The 21,568-nt window shown below is 39.0% G+C and overlaps 1 protein-coding gene across 3 annotated transcripts in view; it reads left to right on the plus strand.

Moving 5' to 3' along the window:
• The window catches only part of ZRANB1 (zinc finger RANBP2-type containing 1), a 73,672-nt gene that overhangs the window by 13,329 nt on the left and 38,775 nt on the right, over positions 1-21,568 (plus strand). For 2 of the 3 annotated variants that reach the window (XR_008707265.1, XM_055560881.1), the window contains exons 2-3: positions 14,214-14,391; positions 15,665-16,515. Coding sequence is in view for 2 of the 3 variants with exons in the window: in XM_055560881.1 (XP_055416856.1) it covers positions 14,348-14,391; positions 15,665-16,515 (895 nt within the window). In the remaining variant the exon portion in view is untranslated. The remainder of the gene's footprint in view (positions 1-14,213; positions 14,392-15,664; positions 16,516-21,568) is intronic. The other variant, XM_055560882.1, reaches the window with a different exon arrangement.

Below are 21,568 nucleotides of genomic sequence, written 5' to 3' on the forward strand. Positions count from 1 at the left end.
TGGGAAATCCCATAGACAGAGCAGTCTATTGGGTCACAGAGTCAGACACAACTTAGTGACTAAACAATGATGAAACACTGGTGGTGCTTTAGTCCCTAAGTTGTGTCTGACCCTTGGGGCCCCATGGACTGTAGCCCACTAGACTCCTCTGTCCATGGGGTTTTCCAGGCAAAAATACTGGAGTGGGTTGACATTTCCTTCTCCAGGGGATCTTCCCAACCCAGGGATTGAACCCCCATCTCCTGCAATGGAGGTGGATTCTTTACCGACTGAGTTACAAGGGAAGAAATTGCCAGACTCTTCCCACCTTGGTTGTATCACTTTGCACTCCAGTCAGCAGTGGATGAGAGTTCTTGTTGATCTGTATCCTTTCTAGCATTTGTTGTTAGTGTTCTGGATTTTGGTCATTCTAAGAGCTGTGTGGTCATATCTCATTGCAGTCTTAATTTGCAATTCTCTGCTGCTGCTAAGTCGCTTGTTGTGTCCGACTCTGTGCAACCCCATACTGATGAGGTATAATGTTGAATATTTTTTCTTATGCTTGTTTGCCATCTGTATATCTTCTTTGATGAAGTGTCTGTTCAGGTCTTTGCCCTTGTTTTAATTAGGGTGTTTTATTATTATTGAGTTTCAAGAGCTCTTTATAGTTTAGATAACAGTCTTTATCAGATTTTTTTCCTATTTTTTGGCTTATCTTGTCATTTTCTTGACCATGTCTTCTGTAGAACAGAAATTTTCAATTTTAATAAATCCAGTTTATCAAGTATATCTTTCATGGATTGTGTCTTTGGGTTTTATCTGAAAAGTCATTGGCATAGTCGGGTTTATCTAGATTTCCTTTCATATTATCTTCTGGGAATTTTATAGCTCTGCATTTAGTGAAGAGGATCAACGAGCCTCATCATGAAGGTGAAAGAGTGAAAAAGCTGGCTTAAAACTCAACATTCAAAAAACTAAGATCATGGCATCTGGTCCTATCACTTCATGGCAAATAGATGGGGATAATGTGGAAAGTGTCAGATTTCATTTTCTTAGGCTCCAAAATCACTGCAGATGGTGACTGCAGCCTCGAAATCAAAAGACCCTTGCTCCTTGAAAGAATAGCTATGACGAACCTAAGCGGTGTTATTAAAAAGCAGAGACATCACTTTGCCGACAAAAGGTCTATATAGTCAAAGCTGTGGTTTTTCCAGTAGTCATGTATGGTTGTGAGAGTTGGACTATAAAGAAGGCTTAGCCCCAAAGAATTGATCGTTTCTAACTGTGGTGTTGAAGAAGACCCTTGAAAGTCCCTTTTGTACATAAAGGAGATCAAACCAGTCTATCCTAAAGGAAGTCAACTCTGAATATTCATTGGATGCACTGGTGCTGAAGCACCAGTACTTTGGCCCTCTAATAGGAAGAGCTGACTCATTGGAAAAGACCCTGATGCTGGGAAAGATTGAAGGCAGGAGGAGAAGGGGACAACAGAGGATGAGATGGTGGGATGGCATCACTGTCTCAAAGGACATGAGTTTGAGCAAAACTCCAGGAGATACTGAACGACAGGGAAGCCTGGCATGCTGCATGGTTCATGGGGTTGCAAAGAGTCAGACACGACTGAGCAACTGAACAACAACAGCAATTTAACGTTTTGTCTGTGATCCATTTTGAGGGAATTTTTGTGAGGGGTGTGAGGTCTGTGAGCCATTTTTGTTTTTGCATGTGGTTGTCCAGTGGTTTCAGCACAATTTTTTGGAAGGATTTTTTCTCCATTGTATTGCCTTTGCTTATTCAAGTCAAATATCAGTTGACTCTGTATGTGTGGATCAATTTCTGGGCTCTATTCCATTTCATTGACCTGTTCTTTCACCGGTACCAGTGTTTTGATTACTGTAACTGTATGAAAGTGAAAGTCGCTCAGTCCTGTCCGACTCTGTGTGACCCCATGGACTGCAGCCTGCCAGGCTCCTCTGTCCATGGGATTCTCTAGGCAAGAATAATGGGGTGGGTTGCTATTCCCTTCTTCAGGGGATCTTCCCAACCCAGACATCAAACCCAGGTCTCTTGCATTGCAGACGGATTCTTTACCATCTGAAGCACCAGGGAAGCCCACTGTAACTGTATAGTAAGTCAAAAAGTCAGAACACTAAGTTCTCTGACTTTAATCCGTTTTTGGGGGTGCTAATATAAATAGTGATGTGTTTTAAATTTCAAATTCCATTTGTTTATTGCTGGTATATAGGAAAGCAATTGACTTACTTAACCTTTATCCTGCAATCCTGTTATAATCCTGTAGTAGCTGTAGTTTTGTTGATTCTTTTTTGGATTTTCTTCATAGACAATCCTGTCATCTGTGAATATGAACAGTTTGATTTCTTATTTCCCAATCTGTATCCTTTTTCTTTTCTTTTCTTATTTTACAGTACTCGCAGGAATTTCCAGTTTGACATTGAAAAGGAGTGGTGAGAGGGGACGACCTTGCCCTGATATGGGTATTAGCTGAAAAGTGTCTAGTTTTTCACCATCAAGTGTAAAGTTGATGTGCAGGTTTATTGTACATACTCTTTATTGCATTGAGAAGGTTCCCCTGAAATCTGCTGAGTGTTTGTTTTTTTTTAAATCATGTTGGATTTTGTCAAATACTTTTTCTTCATGTATGTATGTGGTCATGTGATTTTTTTTTTTTTTTCTTTAGCTTGTTGATAGAATGTGTTACGTGTATTGATTTTTGAACATTGAACTAAGCTTGCATATCTGGAATAAACCCCACTTAGTTCTGATGTAGAATTCTTTTTATACATTGTTGGATTTGATTTGTTTCTATTTTGTTGAGAGTTTTTGCCTGGGTTCCTAAGAAATGTTGAAAAGATGGATTTTTGTCACTCCAATTTAAGTCTGTCTTGGTTTTCTGAAGTGTGATACTCATCTGCAAGTTTAGTGTGAGAGAAGCTGGCTCATATTGTGATATGTTTTCTCTCTCTGATGAACCATACCTGTGAGTTGTAAAAAGAAGAGAAGTTTTTCAAATGTTTTAGCGTTGCATCTCAAACACGTGCTCAGATGTTTTACTACTATTTTCAGCAATCATAAAATTCTTTAAAATTGCTAGTAAAATTACTCATTTTCTCTGTAGACTAGTAAACAGTTTGTAGAATATCACAGGACCCTGGACCAAGTTTTGAGTAACAGTCTTAACAATACACGATATACTGCCTCTTGATCCTTTTCTCGTCTTAACAACCTAGTCTTAGAATTAAAGGCTTGATTCTTAGTCTGCAATAGCATTTGTTACCTTCTTGATAGATTTTAAAAACTTTTCATTGTGAAAAATTTTAAACAAGTACACATACAGAGAGATTGGGAGAATGAATTCTCATGTAAATCCATCACCCAGTTAGCAACACATGTCCAGTCTTGTTTCATTTATATTCTTCTTGCTTCTCCCCAGTGGATTTAAAGCAAATTCAAGACATAATGCTATAAATAACTCAGCATGTGTCTCTTAAGAGAGAAGTACTCTTTTAGAAACATAGATACCATACTGTTAATCACACCTTAAAATTTTAATAACTTCTTAATATCAGTTCCGTGTTTAATTTTTAGCACATATTTAAGTTTTAATATGGGCTCCTCTGGTGGTGCAGATGGTAAAGAATTCACCTGCAATGCAGGAGACTTGGGTTCAATCCCTGAGTTGGGAAGATCCCCTGGAGGAAGGCATGGCAACCCACTCCAGTATTCTTGCCTGGAGAATCCCTAGGACAGAGGAGCCTGGCATGCTGCAGTCCATGGGGTTGTGAAGAGTCAGACATGACTGAACAACTAAGCAGAAGTTTTAATATACACAAGCTCAGAGGAATTTACTGATTGGATCTCCATGGAATCAGTTTGAGTCTCTATCCCTTACGATCCTATAAACTGCTAGTTGCATCTCAAAACTCAGTTGCATTCAGGTTTGATGCATTATTTGGCACAAATAATTCATTGGTGGTATTATATATGAATTTATTGATATAACTTTGTTTTAGAAATAGGATTTTGATACTGTTTAGGTATATTAAGTGATCATTAACTTAATATTAAGTGCATATTTTAAAATTTGGGCTTGACTGTTGGAGTGTGTCACAGATGGAGCAGGGAAAAGTTAAAAAGTGTTTATTTGCAAAATGAATAAAGTGAATCTTCTTAAAGACTCGATCCCTGGGTCAGGAAGATCTCCTGGAGAAGGAAATGGCAACCCACGCCAGTATTCTTGCCTGGAGAATCCCATGGACAGAGCACCCTGGTGGGCTACAGCCCATGGGGTCACAGAGTTGTACACGACTGAGCACACAGTATACCATTAAAGAGCATTGAGGAGAGTTCCCTGTGCTGTACAGTAGTGGGTCCTGATTAGCTATCTGTTTTATGTATAGTAGTGTGCGTATGTCTATCCCAGGCTCCCAATTTATCTGCCCCCCCCCCCCCCCCCAAAGTGAGTCTTTACAGAGAAGAATGTGAGACTCTGCGAGTTAGGGTTTTTACAAACTGCTATATTTATTTGTTTTTGGCTGTGCTGGGTCCTCACTGCTGCATGGGGGCTTTCTCTCGTGGCAGACAGCAAGGGCTACTCTCTGGTTGCGGTGCATGGGCTCTAAGGCGTGAGGGCTTCAGTAGTTGTGGCATAGGAGCCCGTTGGCTGTGACTCATGAACCTGGACTCAGTAGTTGAGGCGTATGGGCTTAGTTGCTCCGTGGCATGTGGAATTTTCCTGGTTTAGGGGTTGAACCCATGTCCCCTGCATTGGCAGGCAGATTCTTATCCACTGTGCCACCAAGGGAGTTCCTGGAGATCATCTTAACTCATTTTTTCACACATGAGAAAACTGAGGCTCTTGGCAGTAAAAATGATTTATTTTCTGTCTCACAGTCTTTGCTCTAATACAAGGCCATGGATAGGTAGTGAAATTCACACATGCCTATCATTTGGGGAGACTTTGCCCTTTTTCAGTTGTCTCAATGAAAATGGAAGGTTTTCTGTTGATGTACTTTTAATTGATATACTTTCATTTCTTCAGTAGTTTGGATAAGTGTATTGGTTTAAGAGAAGTCAAGCTGACTTTTATATTTTCATCTCCAGGGATTGCCTCCAGAATAAAAAATACTTAAAAAGCATTTTATAGTCAAAAGCCATGATGTATATATGAGGTTGTTTTTTTTCTTTTTCCCATTCAATTTTACATGGAAAACTTAGTGTTATCTTGTTTTTAGAAATAACTTTTTAGGTCCTGCTTACTTAACTTTTTAGCCATTTTGCAGTAGTTCTCAATCTAGATAAGCTTTGGGAAGATTCTGTGTAACTTAAAAAGCTAATAAAATTTGACCAAGTGTGTGTTTTCAAGTTTAGTTAGCTTGTTTAGAGATTGTCTGTTATTAGTTATCTAGGAAAGACTGTTTAGTGAGTCACTCAGTACAGTTTATTAGTTGTCCAAATCCTGGATAATGGGAATAAGTGACTATGGGCTGCAGTATAAATGTATTTTTACTACCTTGTCTGTTTAGTACAGACTTCGGAGCCAGAATGCCCAAGTTCAAGTCCTGGCTCTGCCACACAGCAGTTTTGTCACTTCAGGAAAGTTATTCAACTTTTCTTTTCCTGTTTCCAGTCTTTAAAATTGGAGATTATATTAATAGTAATACCTGTTTCATAGAGTTCTGAGGATTAGATTAGTTAATAATATATTCAGTACTTAGAACATTATCTGGCATATAATAAATGCTTACGTGTTAGCTATTTTCTTTTCTTAGTTGGACAAGGCTGACCCTGGCAAAATTGTGAAATAGACAAAGTTGGCCTGTACACTCATTCATCTCTAATAGTTGGGTAAGCAGTCCTTTCTCAAGCTACTGCTGTCTTTGGCATTCCTTCCTAGGTTGTCCTTTGCTAAACTTCTGTGTGCTTGTTCTCCCTGCCTAAGCAATGAAAACGCAACTCATAAAATCCCCACCCTATTTTCCTGTTATTCATTATAGTAGGAATTGTGAGAAAAGTAATCTGATTGGATGACTTCACACTGTTAATAAATAAAATTTGTGAATAACTTCTTTGTAATAGCTCTGAGTTGCTTTTGCCCTGGAATATTTCATTCATTTGCTTCTGCCTGCTTTTCAACTTTTATATCAGAACTCAATGATTATTTAAAAAATTTCTACCCTTTCTTTCTCTGTCATACAGAAAAGATAGTGTTTGGTTAAAAAGATGGCCTTTAGTTGGGCTAGGTTTGATCGTGACTTTTGGTTCCTATCCGGGCTTCCCTGGTAGCTCAGACAGTAAAGAATCTACCCACAATGTGGGAAACCCAGACTCAATCCCTGGGTCAGGAGGATCCCCTGGAGAAGGAAATGGCAATCCACTCCAGTATTCTTGCCTGGAGAACCCCATGGATATTGTTTGCTTCCTGCGGATATTGTTAATTGGGACTAATCTGTTCAGTGTGAACAGAGGATGGATAGGATGATAAAAACCAAATTCGGAGTGAAGTAACATGTTCATAGCTTTTGCAAAATACAGTTGTTTTACTGTATTTTAAATGCTGGCTTGATGTGCACTCTTAAAATAATCTCCCCACTTGTGTGTGCATTTAAGAAAAGCCATAGTCATCTTTTATCTAGTTAAATTGCAGGTGTCCTGAGCATAAGGACAATATTTTATCTCATGGATACATCTTTGCACATTTCTGAGTGTGTAGTAGACCTCCTGTAACTAGTCCTAGGTTGTTAAATTAGTTTTGTTTATAAGGACTGTAATTTGCGGTGCATGATTGACCTGTGATGTGTCTGAAACTGTGTATAAGAAGCATGCTAAGATGGGTTCTGCAGTAGCTCAAGATCAATCTGTGTGTCCATCTGTTATTGTATTTATTACTCCTCCTGTCTTTTTTGTTACTGTCTAAAAACTTGAGAGTACAGAGGAAGTTGGTGAAATTACAGATAAAGCCCTAGTATGTAAATAGGTAGAATTTCTCCTGAAATGACTGGGATTCAGATTTTGAAAAGGAGCCGTACTATTGTTTGAGATTTGACATACTGTAAATTAACCTTGTGTTTATGTATCAGTGGGGTACTAGTTATCTGGTGGTTTAAGAGAAACCATTAACATTGTAGCTTTTATTAATTTTCCTAATTAACACAGTGTTGACTTACTGAAATGTAAACTTTATATTCTTTGTTATATTTTAAGGACTTAGGTTTGTTAGAATGAAGTTGTAGTGGTTGTACTTGTAACTGCCAGTAAGGCATGGTGCCAGTAAGGCCAAAGTCACCATGACAGTGTTAGTTAATTATTATTATTTTTAACTATGGCTGTCTGGGGAGGCCTTACAAATAGCTGTGAAAAGAAGAGAAGCAAAAAACAAAAGAGAAAAGGAAAGATATAAGCATCTGAATGCAGAGTTCCAAAGAATAGCAAGAAGAGATAAGAAAGCCGTCTTCAGTGATCAGTGCAAAGAAATAGAGGAAAACAACAGAATGGGAAAGACTAGAGATCTCTTCAAGAAAATTAGAGCTACCAAGGGAACATTTCATGCAAAGATGGGCTCGATAAAGGACAGAAATGGTATGGACCTAACAGAAGCAGAAGATATTAAGAAGAAATGGCAAGAATACACAGAAGAACTGTACAAAAAAGATCTTCACGACCTAGATAATCACGATGGTGTGATCACTCACCTAGAGCCAGACATTCTGGAATGTGAAGTCAAGTGGGCCTTAGAAAGCATCTCTACAAACAAAGCTAGTGGAGGTGATGGAATTCCAGTTGAGCTATTTCAAATCCTGAAAGATGATGATGTGGAAGTGCTGCACTCAATATGCCAGCAAATTTGGAAAACTCAGCAGTGGCCACAGGACTGGAAAAGGTCAGTTTTCATTCCATCCCAAAGAAAGGCAATGCCAAAGAATGCTCAAACTGCCGCACAGTTGCACTCATCTCACACGCTAGTAAAGTAATGCTCAAAATTCTCCAAGCCAGGCTTCAGCAATATGTGAACCGTGGACTTCCTGATGTTCAAGCTGGTTTTAGAAAAGGCAGAGGAACCAGAGATCAAATTGCCAACATCTGCTGGATCATGGAAAAAGCAAGAGTTCCAGAAAAACATCTATTTCTGCTTTATTGACTATGCCAAAGCTTTTGACTCTGTGGACCACAATAAACTGTGGAAAATTCTGAAAGAGATGGGAATATCAGACCACCTGATCTGCCTCTTGGGAAATTTGTATGCAGGTCAGGAAGCAACAGTTAGAACTGGACATGGAACAACAGACTGGTTCCAAATAGGAAAAGGAGTACATCAAGACTGTATATTGTCACCCTGCTTATTTAACTTATATGCAGAGTACATCATGAGAAACACTGGACTGGAAGAAGCACAAGCTGGAATCAAGACTGCCGGGGGAAATATCGATAACCTCAGATATGCAGATGACACCACCCTTATGGCAGAAAGTGAAGAGGAACTAAAAAGCCTCTTGATGAAAGTGAAGGTGGAGAGTGAAAAGGTTGGCTTAAAGCTCAACATTCAGAAAACGAAGATCATGGCATCAGGTCCCATCACTTCATGGGAAATAGATGGGGAAACAGTGTCAGACTTTGTTTTTTTGGGCTCCAAAATCACTGCAGATGGTGACTGTAGCCATGAAATTAAAAGACGCTTACTCCTTGGAAGAAAAGTTATGAGCAACCTAGATAGCATATTCAGATAGCATATTCAAAAGCAGAGACATTCCTTTGCCAACAAAGGTTCATCTAGTCAAGGCTATGGTTTTTCCTGTGGTCATGTATGGATGTGAGAGTTGGACTGTGAAGAAGGCTGAGAGCCGAAGAATTGATGGTTTTGTACTGTGGTGTTGGAGAAGACTCTTGAGAGTCCCTTGTACCGCAAGGAGATCCAACCAGTCCATTCTGAAGGAGATCAGCCCTGGGATTTCTTTGGAAGGAATGATGCTAAAGCTGAAACTCCAGTACTTTGGCCACCTCATGCGAAGAGTTGACTCATTGGAAAAGACTCTGATGCTGGGAGGGATTGGGGGCAGGAAGAGAAGGGGACGACAGAGTATGAGATGGCTGGATGGCAGCACTGACTCGATGGACCTGAGTCTGGGTGAACTCCGGGAGTTGGTGATGGACGGGGAGGCCTGGCGTGCTGCGGTTCATGGGGTTGCAAAGAGTCAGACACGACTGACTGACTGAACTGAACTGAACTATTATTACTATTATTTTAACCAAAGTAATTTTGTCCAACTTATCCACACATTGCTTGGAAGGGATCTTCTTAGCGAATATGTTTAGTATACAGATGAGATAGATAACAGTGATCTCTGAAGGAGGTGAAGGTCAGCATATTTTTTGGGTCTTACTGATTCTTAATCATTTGTACATGATTTCACACAGATTTAGGACTCTCAGAGGATGTTTAATGGCTGCAAAAGTCTGTGCACTTGTGTCCTTGCCACCTCAGGACTTGAATACTTAACCAGCTCATGTGTGCCTTTGGCTTGGTACCTATTGTTAGCGCTAGGCACTGTCTACTGAGGTCTTGATACAGGAGTGGATCCCATCCTCTAGAATCTCTCCTATTTTTCCTGAAATTGCTCAAAAGCTCCACTCCTTTCTCTGTTTAGGTCACTCAACATGGTCTCCTCTCTGGATTTTTCTAAACATAGGACTGGTCCCCATTCCATGCCATTATAATCTCTGAGCCAAAGTTCTTGACAGCTTGGCTCTGCTGTGCTCACTCAGTCCTGTCTGACTCTTTGCAACCCCGTGGACTAGACCCTGCCGGGCTCCTCTGTCTATGGGGTTTTCCAGGCAAGAGTACTGGAGCAGGTTGCCATTTCCGATCTTCCTGACCCAAGGATGGAACCGAAGTCCCAGGCGTCTCCTGCATTGGCAGGTGGATTCTTTACCACTGGTGCACCTGGGAAGCTCTGATTGAAAACCGAGTGTAGGAAATGATACAGCACAGTGTTCCACAAATCAGTGTTTCAGAAACTAGAGCCAAGAAGACATACAGTAGGTGCCAAATGTGGATGGAAGTGTTGTGGTTGCTTGGGGTGTATATACTTGAAATGATTTGAAAAACTTTATCAGAGAGATGAGATTTGAACTAAGCTTTAAAGGAAGAGTAGGATTTGCCAGAACTGAGTGTATATGTCTGTCGTGCTTGTTTTTCTCAGGTAATGTCTTCATGTGTATATTGTGGAGGGCTGGTAGTACATGAGTGGGTCTGGGGTGTGTGCTGTGTTTGTGTGTTGGGAAGGAGCTGAGAGTTTGTGCTGTTATAGAAGAGTTTCAGAATGAGGGCCTTGTTATTAGGATTATTTTGCGAACGGTGAGCTGGATGGATTTAGAAAGGGAAGGCGCTTAGGAGGCTATTAGAGTAGTTCTGACCTGAACTGAAAAAGGGTTGATGGCTGCTGAAATGGAAAGAAAACTGATTGTACAGAAACCACTGGAAAGAATCTATGGGGTGAAGGCAGAATTCAAGATGAGTCTGAGTTGCTGTGCTGGGTCCAGTAGTGTTAGTGGTGTCCTTAATGGAAACCGGAGAGAGAAGTCAGCCTGGGGTTTGTTGTAGGTGGACGATAAGAGGTTTAGTGTGGAATGCGACAAGCTGTTGGAGTCCTGCAATGAGGTGAGATTTGTAGACAGACGGTCCACCATATCATGAAGCTTTAGGATCTTGCTCAAGACCAGTTGTTTTTTCTGTTGACTGTTACGAGGAAGACAGTGATGTAGAAAGATGCTGAGGGGAAAAGAGGAAATGACTGTGGAATTTGGAGCTCAGAAGTTAAGCATAGTACTTTTTTAAAATATAAATTTTGCCATTCAGAATTAACTTGTGCTAATACTTTAATAGAACCTGAAAATTCAACATGCTTGGAGTATCCTTCTAGTTTTAGCTTTCATCTTTATTCCCCTAAAATGCTTTCTGAGCACTTGTAAATCTGCACAGGTTTATGTTAATTAATACCTACATTAACAATTTACATTAAAAATTAATATTTGTATTACTAAATATAGGCTTACTAATAAAGCTAATATAAAACTGATATCTTAGACCTTCCTTTGGATAACTGGTTGTCATTTGACACTAACTGGCAGTTAAGTTTCTGTCAGTTTATTTCTCAAGGAGTTTGTATTTGGTGAGGACCATTTCACTTCTCTAGTTCTCCTTCAGAGAGTTTTAGTAGGTGGTTGGGGGAATTTGTAGTGTATTTACAATTTTGAGTAATTGACCTCAAAATAGATATGTTTCTTCGTAGTGTTTAGTAATGCTTCACAAGGATGGTCTGCTGCTGCTAAGTCACTTCAGTCGTGTCCGACTCTGTGCGACCCCATAGACGGCAGCCCACCAGGCTCCCCCGTCCCTGGGATTCTCCAGGCAAGAACACTGGAGTGGGTTGCCATTTCCTTCTCCAATGCATGAAAGTGAAAAGTGAAAGTGAAGTCGCTCAGTCGTATCCGACTCTTAGTGACCCCATGGACTGCAGCCCACCAGGCTCCTCCATCCATGGGATTTTGCAGGCAAGAGTACTGGTCTAATTCACTGCTAAGCATGACAGTATAAAAAATGTTTAGTTAGGAGCCCCTCCCTTTTGCTAGCCACTGACTCATGCATGATAATACTGAGTTTTATTAGTGTTTGAACTTGGAAGTATATCAAAAACAGTTGTGAATTTAATACTAGAAAATGGTTAATATACTTGGAGACATTATTCAGTCTGCAGGTAGGGTTTGATGTATAGATTTGTGGACTCTTTGGTCCACAAGATGGGAACTGCTGCTATTGCATTTCAACCAAGGAATATTTAAGAATAGTAGTAGTAGTTGTATCTCATGCCCCTTGAAGGGCACTTATTATATAGATTTTATTGTTACTTTGTGTACCAGTTAGCTGAAGTATGATTCACTGGATAGAATTTGGAAAGCTGTGTTTTATGCAAAAGTAGGCTTGTAAATTGGATATTTGAATATATGTTTACTTGAAAGATATTTAATAATGGTTTTATTTCAGTGTGCAATATTAACTCTTAGAGCTGGTTGCTGTTAAAAATAATTTCATGTTCTTTTTGGGATGTTTTGACTTTGGTAGAAAAGTGTACTCAGTATTAATGTCATCTCAGTAATGCAAAATCACGTAGTTGAACCGATGTTATTTTTATTCTTCCATTCCATTTACTGTTACCACAGGTGCAGATGATGCTCTGAGATAATTCTCTCTAGGATTTTAACTTTGTAAAAAAGTTTTGTAGTATTAAATTCACAACTGCTTTTAATTATATACTTCCAAGTTCAAACACTATTAAAACTATGAGTACTATGATGCTTGGGTCAGTGGTTAGCGAAAGGGAGGGGCTCATAAGTAAACATTTTTTATACTGTCATGTTTAATAGTGAACTAGACCATACTCGTGAAGTATTACTGAACACTACAGAAGAAATATATCTATTTTGAGGTCAATTACTCAAAATTGTAAATACACTACAAATTCCCCTGTAGTTAAAACTGAATTTTAACTTTCAGTTATAAAAAATCTACTCCTACAACATCTCAGTAGAGTGTATACATATGTATCATTGTCTAATATAATGCACTTACCTCAGAATTCTTTTTTTTTTTTTTTTAACTTGAGCTTGGTTTTGGTATTCCTTAGTTACCTGAATTTTGGGGAGGGGTAGGCTATGTACCGGGCTTCCTTGGTGGCTCACAAGGTAAAGAATCTGCCTGCAGTGCGAGAGACCTGGGTTCGATCCCTGGGTTGGGAAGATCCCCTGGAGGAGGGCATGGCAACCCACTCCAGTGTTCTTGCCTGGAGAGTCCCATGGACAGAGTTGCCTGGTGGGCTACAGGCCATGAGGTCACACAGAGTTGGACACGACTGTGCGACTAAGCACACAGCACACACAGGCTATTACCAGGCTCACATGATGATTTTTTATTTGTTAATGACAGGGTCTTTTGTTTGTTTTCTGTGAGACATGGACATTTAAGTTATGCTGGCACAGTATTAATTCCATGAAGATTAGCTAAGGTAATGTAAGCCACATACTGTTTAGATGAGACTATATCAAAGTAATACTTATCAAAGCAGGCGTGAATTTTTGAATGTGAATGTTTTAAATATTGAGATTACATATCCTTGGATATGTACATTATGTCATTTGTTCTCGTCATGTTAAGTTTCTATTTGCTCATTTTAGTTTCCAGTAGCATGAGCAAGTAATTTATATTTCATTCCTGAGAAACCAAAGGAAGAAACTGCCTAATGAATATGAAAGTTGCCATTAAATCTCAATTGTCCATTTTATGGATGCTTTTATGATTTTAGCCTTTGCCCTTCAACACACTTTTGGGTTGCTGTCAGATTGTATATAATCAGTAGGTTCAAACTAAATTTAAAAATCTAAGTAGATAAATAACAAATTACCTGGATTTGAGAAAAATGAAGCTGCTGAATGAGAAAAGGACTTCAAAGTTAAATATAAGTGCTATGTGTGTGTGTGTGTATATATATACACACTTGCTTTTTTCTATTGGTTTATACCATCTTTCCCTCTGCAATAATAATAAGTGATACAGGTAGGAATTGACTTATTAGTACTACCAACTTAAATTGTAAGTCAGTCAGTTGTGTCCGACTCTTTGCGACCCCATGGACTATATATAGTCCATGGAATGCTCCAGGCCAGAATACTGGAGTGGGTAGCCTCTCCCTTCTCCAGGGGAATCTTCCCAACCCAGGGATCGAACCCAGTTCTCCTGCATTGCAGGCGGATTCCTTACCAGCTGAACCACAAGGAAAGCCCAAAAATACTAGATTGGGTAGCCTATCCCTTCTCCAGGGAATCTTCCCGACCCAGGAATTGAACCGGGGTCTCCTGCATTGCAGGCAGATTCTTTACCAACTGAGCTATGAGGGAAGCCCTACTACCAATTTAAGATGAATGATAATAGTGCATACACACATGTGTTTAAGGTTTTAGGGGAAAAATATCTTTCCTGTACCTAATTTGATTGACCAACCCAATCAGCTGACTCTTTGCTATATTAAAATTCTAAAGATCGGAGTCCATTATTAAATGAGTAGGATTAGAATAGAGAATTTATAAAAATAAAGCCTTTTTTAAAAAATAAATACTTTTGGATAAAGTAGTAGGCTTCAAGTGAAATTCAGTTTTGGTCTCCTTTACAGGAATAGCTATTCACAATTCTGCAGAACCACTTACTACATTTTGCAGTATCTCCTGAGGAAGTCAGAATCTGAGCCACCATGACGACTGAGTCTTGTCTTTGTTCTGATTTATAAACTGTGCTTTCATTCTGACCATGTACAACAAGGTGGAGGTTATAGCATGGAAACTTAAATCTTAGTAAGTGTGATTTTTATTTTAGCTATTAAATAGTAGGCTCTCTTATAGTGAAATTGTCCTCTTAACAAAGTTTATGCTATTAAAAGGAGTGAGGACTTGGCAAGCAGGGATGTAATAATACACTTCTAAATGAAAGATTTTGCTTTCCAGGTTCAAAAGGAAAAATCCTTGAGAGAGAAGGAAAATTTTCTTTTACTTTCCCTAGATTTGTTTCACTTTTCTGGTTTCACATAGGTAGCAGGATGATACACATTTAGTTGAGAAAGGGAGTTAAGAAAAGGGAAAGGCTGGCTTTTGTGGCCAATGTCTAAATTCAAGCCATTAAAAAAAATCATTACATTTGCTGTGTAAGTATTTATAAGTTGGTTGTCATTAAATAATAAAGTTTTCATAGTTTGTAGTGTTAGTAAGTCCAGTGTAGAATCCTAGGAACCTTTTAAATAGTTAATGTAATTGAGTGCATTTTAAATATTGAATATTTTGAGTATAAATATTCAAAATTATATTGGAGTCATTATGCTAGTGGTTATCGCAGGGATGTTTTGTCGATTGGTTGTCCTGAGAGTACGTAAAGTGCGGTTTTTACTTTTCGCACTCTAGACGGAGCAAGATTTTGAGGATATAGGCTATCAAGGAACATTATCTTGTTTCACATTGTTACTTTGTTAATTGTAAGCATTACTCCTCAACATCTTTTCTACCTGTGCTTATTAAGAGCAGTGGGGAATGAGCACATTTAGGCTGCTTTTCTCCCTTAGGAAGAAGGATAGAGTTGACTGATCTTCTGAATTCTTTAGTGAATCAAACATCGTGGTACTATGCCTCAATAGCATAATAGTCTGTTGCTCATAATTTAAGAATGTTATGTGTTTAAGATACATGGTTTGTGTTCTATCCCTTACCTTTGAATCTTTTAATTACTGGTTATTTTTATAAATTGATGGTGATGACCTGGCTGAGATGAAACATTTCTGTGAGAGGCTTCCTGCTTTAACCTCCTTCCCTCTTAGAACAAACTTCCTTTTGCCTGTCTCTCTTGCATTCCAAAGTACATTTTCATTAAATCCCCAGGTCTAAGATTTTTCTTTGGGAACTATCTCCAGTGTCTCTCTGGAAATTTAAAAAAAAAAAAGATTTCAGTAAGAAATGTTACATGCATATCTTGAGAAATTGATATTTTATAAGGTGAAGGTTACTTTTATATTTTGGGCATGTTTTCAGGGGTGAAATTATGTAGCTATTGTTTTAATAACCATGTCCTAATTATTTATAGCTTCCTGCCTGACATAACTCACTTCAAGAAGTGCACAATGTCAGAACGTGGAATTAAGTGGGCTTGTGAATACTGTACGTATGAAAACTGGCCGTCTGCGATCAAGTGTACCATGTGTCGTGCCCAGAGACCTAGTGGGACAATTATTACAGAAGATCCATTTAAAAGTGGTTCAAGTGATGTTGGTAGAGATTGGGATCCTTCCAGCACCGAAGGAGGAAGTAGTCCTTTGATCTGTCCAGACTCTAGTGCAAGACCAAGGGTTAAATCTTCATATAGCATGGAAAATGCCAATAAATGGTCATGCCACATGTGCACATATTTGAACTGGCCAAGAGCAATCAGATGCACTCAGTGCTTATCCCAGCGTAGGACCAGGAGTCCCACAGAATCTCCTCAATCCTCAGGATCTGGCTCAAGACCAGTTGCTTTTTCTGTTGATCCTTGTGAGGAATACAATGATAGAAATAAACTGAACACAAGGACCCAGCATTGGACTTGTTCTGTTTGCACATATGAAAACTGGGCCAAGGCTAAAAAATGTGTTGTTTGCGATCATCCCAGACCTAATAATATTGAAGCAATCGAGTTCGCAGAGACTGAAGAGGCTTCTTCAATAATTAATGAGCAAGACAGAGCTCGATGGAGAGGAAGCTGTAGCAGTGGCAACAGCCAGAGAAGATCGCCGCCGACTATGAAACGGGACTCGGAGGTGAAAATGGATTTCCAGAGGATTGAGCTGGCTGGTGCTGTTGGCAGCAAGGAGGAACTTGAAGTGGACTTCAAAAAACTAAAGCAAATTAAAAACAGGATGAAAAAGACTGACTGGCTGTTCCTCAATGCTTGTGTGGGTAAGTTTCTGTGTTTTTTGAATGGATTGGGAAAAGAGATTAATGACGTGAAGGATATAAGGAAGGTAACATTATTTAGCATTTAGTTCATTCAGCATGATAGTTACACTCCCAGTGTGCATGCATAAGAACCTCTGAATTTGTGATCTTGTTGTTTGAATGGGTTGGGAAAAGATACTAAAAGTAACGTGAAAGATATAAGGAAGGTCAACATTATTTAGCGTTTAGTTAATTCAGCATGATAGCTACTACTCGCAGTATGCATGCATGAGAACCTCTGAATTTGTGATCTTGTCGTAACATTGTCCTATATTGCCTCCCATTTCATTGTGCATGTGTCTTTCCATCTTTAGAGAGAAAAATGTCAAGTTATAGCAGAGTTTTTTACCTATCTGTAGTGAAATATATACCTGCAGTTTAAAACTGCTACTCTGCTTAATTGTAAGGAGATGTGACTAAGGAGCGCCAGCTGCAGCTTCGGAGTGTCTGTAAACAGTGTGAGCGTCTTGTGATGGTAGAAGCTTCAGTCAGAAGTTAAAAATATCACAAAAATGTGTGACTCCAAGAAGTTGAACAGACATAATACTGACCTTGAAAACGCTGATGTTAATTTTTTGTGAATGTCTTGTAGTGAATATTTGCAAACTTCGTGAAACTGATTTCATGTGGCCAGCTGATTTTGTAGTTCAAACATGATTTGTGTGTTTTGGTACTTTCCTAAGGAAATGCTGGATATTAATCTCAGTTACTGGCTCAGAGCTGTTAAGGGACAGAGACAGGTTGTGAGAGTAAGATTTTCTCCAGTTACTGATCTTGTGAGTTAATTATTTATGATTGTAATTCACGAAAGCAGTTATTTGTATGCCCCCCACTGCTTTTGAGTAGATTAGCTATTTGAATTATATAAATTTAAATAATTTGGATTGGGTGCTTGCTTTTTTTTAATATAAATTTATTTATTTTAATTGGAGGTTAATTACTTTACAATATTGTATTGGTTTTGCCATACATCAACATGAATCTGCCACAGGTATACACGTGTTCCCCATCTTGAACGCCCCTCCCACCTCCCTCCCGGAACCATCCCTCTGGGTCATCCCAGTTGGGTGCTTACTTTGACATTCAGCTTTGTAAAGAAAATTTTGAGTGACTACTAAAGTTAAATCTTGTGTGGAATAATAACTATGCCTTAAACATGGCTGTGGGGATGTGTGTGTGTGTGGTTATGTGTGTGTATTTCCTAGTACCAATTAATTTTGTTTATTTTCCTGAATATAGCCCCAAGAATATGGAGTACATAACTTAGGAACCTACAAGTCCAAAGAGTAGATTTCAAGAAATCTGTTTTTTTGTTTTAGCTTTGTCCTGGCCCCCCAAGAAAGTCCCAGCAGATGAGCCCTTCTGAACAAGACACAGAAACAGCACTTAGTACCTGTTAGCTCCCGTTCTCTCCTGTGACGAGGACAAGGACGAGGACGAGCTGTCTTCAGCCGTCTGTGCTGTCCCACTACAGCCCAGCGATTCTTTTTCTCTCCCCAAATTGAGGTGCCACATATGGTGTGAATGTTTTTTCTTTTTTTTAAAACCCGGAGATACAGAAGGGTTTTATTTATTATGAATGTTTAAAAATTGAGGTCAGATTCACATAACATAAAACTCATCATTTTGAAAGTGAACAATTCGGTGGTATTTAGCATGTCCACAGTGTTGTGCGACCATCACCTCCATCTAGTTCTGAAACATTTTCATCATCCTGGAAAAAACCCGTTACCCATTTAAGCAGTTGTTCCACACCTCCAAGACCCCGGTAATCAGCAGTCTGATTTCTGTTTCAGTGACTATTATTGTGAATATTCCATATAAATGGAATCTTATGTGATTTTCTGTATCTAGGTGTGATTATCCTTTAATTACCCATCTGTCTTTTGGAACACTGTTAAGATTATTTTTGCAGGCAATAGTGTAATATGTTAATATTAACTGTAAGGTGGTGTTTAGTATAGAAGGTAAGAAACTAGGTTGCAGTGGTTTTTTTAACCTCTTTGGGGTTACTGTTTCTTCAAGTTAGTGGATCTAATGATAAGAACTGCTTTGAAATATTTGTTCCCCTTGACATGCACAAGTTAGACCTGTCAGTATATCTTTGTCTTTATGGCTGTTATTTCTTGCATTTCTGACTACTGTGTCTTCTTGATGTTTGTCTTTCTTTCCATATATTGAGTTTTTTTTGGATAACCATCTTTTTGCCTCTTTGAATTCTTATAACTGAGCAAAGTCAAGTCCCCATTCCCACATACTCCAGAGTTTCTAGGTTCTTAGGGCTAAGAATTGATTGTTTCTTGGTACTGTGGATTCTGTTTCCTACCAGCAAGTATTTTTGAGTTTTCACTGTATAGTATGGTTCTAAACAGTTGTATGAAAGACTGGTCCTGTCTTTGTTGGATAGTCTTATCCTGATTTGTAAATATCATTGAAATACGTTAACTTTCAGTTGTTGACATTGTGTTGGGTTAGCAGAAGTCCACATGTATTGGAAATTAATCTTCTCCCTTTCTGTCTGCCTTACGCTTTCCAGATTTCATTAGATACGGTATATTATGGCTTACCGATTTAGACCTTTAATAAAGCCATCTTAGTACTCACTTTGGCAGCATATCTATTAAAAAAAAATCATCTCCAAAGTATGTACACTAAGTATAAAGTGTATACTATGCATAAAATTTATCCTAAGTATAAAATGTGAGACTTTCCCATTTGAAATTTAAATAAAAAATCTCAACCTCAGGCCAGCATTTTAAAATGGGAATGAAGATTCAGTATTGAGAAGGCTAAAGCTGAAGTTTCCACAGTATTAAGAAAGTGTCTTTTATGTGACTGTTGGGTGTAAGTTTCACCTCAGTCATATTCTCTTGTGTGGTGAGGGGACGTTGGGGACAGCAGTGCCAAAGCCAGAAGAAAAGGCATCTGGGAGTGGATGCCCGAATGGTAGCGGCAGAGGTGTGGTTTAAATAGCGCCTGTCTCTGGAATGTCTGCGGTTCAGTGCCAGGTTATTTTCTGGGAGCTCTGTTGATTCTAATCATGGTCTGCCTTTCCCCCTGGATAGATGATGGTGTCCCTGGAATTAAGGCAGCGCCACCTAACACGTTATTTTAGTGCTGCTCTTCTACCGAATCAGGTGCCCTTTAGAAGAACAACAAGGGACCCCCAAGTTGATCCCTTGAAAAGACACAGGGTCAGATAAGAATCTCAGGTTAAATCTGTACGATAACTTCTTGTATGCCTGAACCCTAGACTCTCATATCCAGCTGCTGCCTCTGCAGCATTTTCCCTTGAATATGTAGTTATTTCAAACTCAGTGAGGCTAAATCTGAGCAAGCCTTTCAAATCTGTTCTCTCTCTCTCCCATGTTGGTTTAGGACTTTGGACCCAGCAAGTTCATTTATATTTGCTGTGTCCAAAGCTTTGGTCAACCTCGGCTTTCTCCTTTTTCTTTCATATTTCATTCTCACTGGCTCTGTCTTCAAAATATATCCAGAATCTGGCCACCTGTCATCACCCTGGTCCAAGCCATGATCCTCTCTTTGTTTGTATCCTTGTTTACAAATTGTTCTCAGAATAGGAGCTACTCCACTCAGGAGTAGCTACTCACTCCTCCAGTGATTCCCTGTGTTGCTCAAAGTAAAAGCCAATTTTTAGGCTCTTTCTGCTCTCTATCCCACACCTACTTCCCCCATTTTTAGACACATTCTCTCTCTCTCTCTGATTCCAGCAACTCTTGCAACCTTTCTTATCTGCAAATAAGCCTCAAGCCCTTTGCACTATTTCCTCTTCCTGGATTACTTTCTCTAGATTTGCAGGATTAGCGAATGTACCTCCTGCAGGTATTTTCTCACATGTTATCTTCTCTGGGAGGCCTCCCTGACTGCTGCATCTGAAATTTCAGTCCTGTTCTGTATCCTTTTCCCCCAACTTTCATTTTCTTCACAACACTTGTTAACCTCCTAGTATACTTATTAGAAATCACCTCATTTGTCTCTTTCGTAAAACTTAAAACTTTTTTAGCAAATTTATTTTTAATTGGAGGATAATTGCTCTACAATCTTCTGTTGGTCTCTACTGTACAACACTGTGAATCAGCTATAAGTATACAAGAACTTAAGCTTTATGACGACCAGGAATTTTGTTTGTTTAGTTCACAGCTGTTTCCTAGTACCTTGAACAGTGCCTGATACATAACAGACATTGAAATTTTTGTTAATCAGTGAATAAACTTTTGTGGAAACTGGGATCTGGACATCTAGACCTTTCAGAGACAAACCTTTTTGCTTCTCTCTTAAATTTCTCCACTTGGCTTTCTCCCTACCATTCTGTACTTTTCACCTTACAGACTGCCCTCAACCAACTTGGCTTCTTGTCAGGTTAAGAGAGCAAGTAGGTCCCATGGATCTTCTTATAAGAGGTCTCAGTTTATCACTAGGTGGTCTATGGATATGGAAAGTCTGAAGTCAGATTTCTTCACATTTAATTTCTCCATCTTCATGATGAATATTTAAAGTTTTTTTCTTGAAAAGTTATTATTCAGTTGCCATTGGACGTGTTGCTTCCTGTTTTGCATTTTGCCTTAGGCAGCTGAATATTTCTTACATTTAACTTGTCTAGTGACCCTGCTAATGAAGATGGAAAGGATTTGATATTGGAGGACAGTGAGAAAGAGTGCTGTTGAAGGCGTAGGAGGAAAAGAATTGTGCTTGGCAATGGCATTAGAGATAACATATGCATTAATAACATCTCTGTTGCCCCCAAGCTTTGGGGTGACCTACAGTGTGTACTGGTGTACCCCTGTTGAGAATCAGACTTATGAGCTAACCCAGAATCGCATTATCATGGAGCATATTGAAATGGAGTCAGGAGGATTGTAATCTTATTACTGAGCAAAATTCCGATGTGTCTAAACATTGATGATTCTTAAAACATAGGAGATACGTTAGATTTAATTTTTTCTTACAAAGTGTCTGCAAACATTTTGTTGTATTTGATGGAATGTTTTTCCCT

This window comes from Bubalus kerabau, chromosome 22 (genome assembly GCF_029407905.1).
Source record: "Bubalus kerabau isolate K-KA32 ecotype Philippines breed swamp buffalo chromosome 22, PCC_UOA_SB_1v2, whole genome shotgun sequence".
NCBI classification, from domain to species: Eukaryota; Metazoa; Chordata; class Mammalia; order Artiodactyla; family Bovidae; genus Bubalus; species Bubalus kerabau.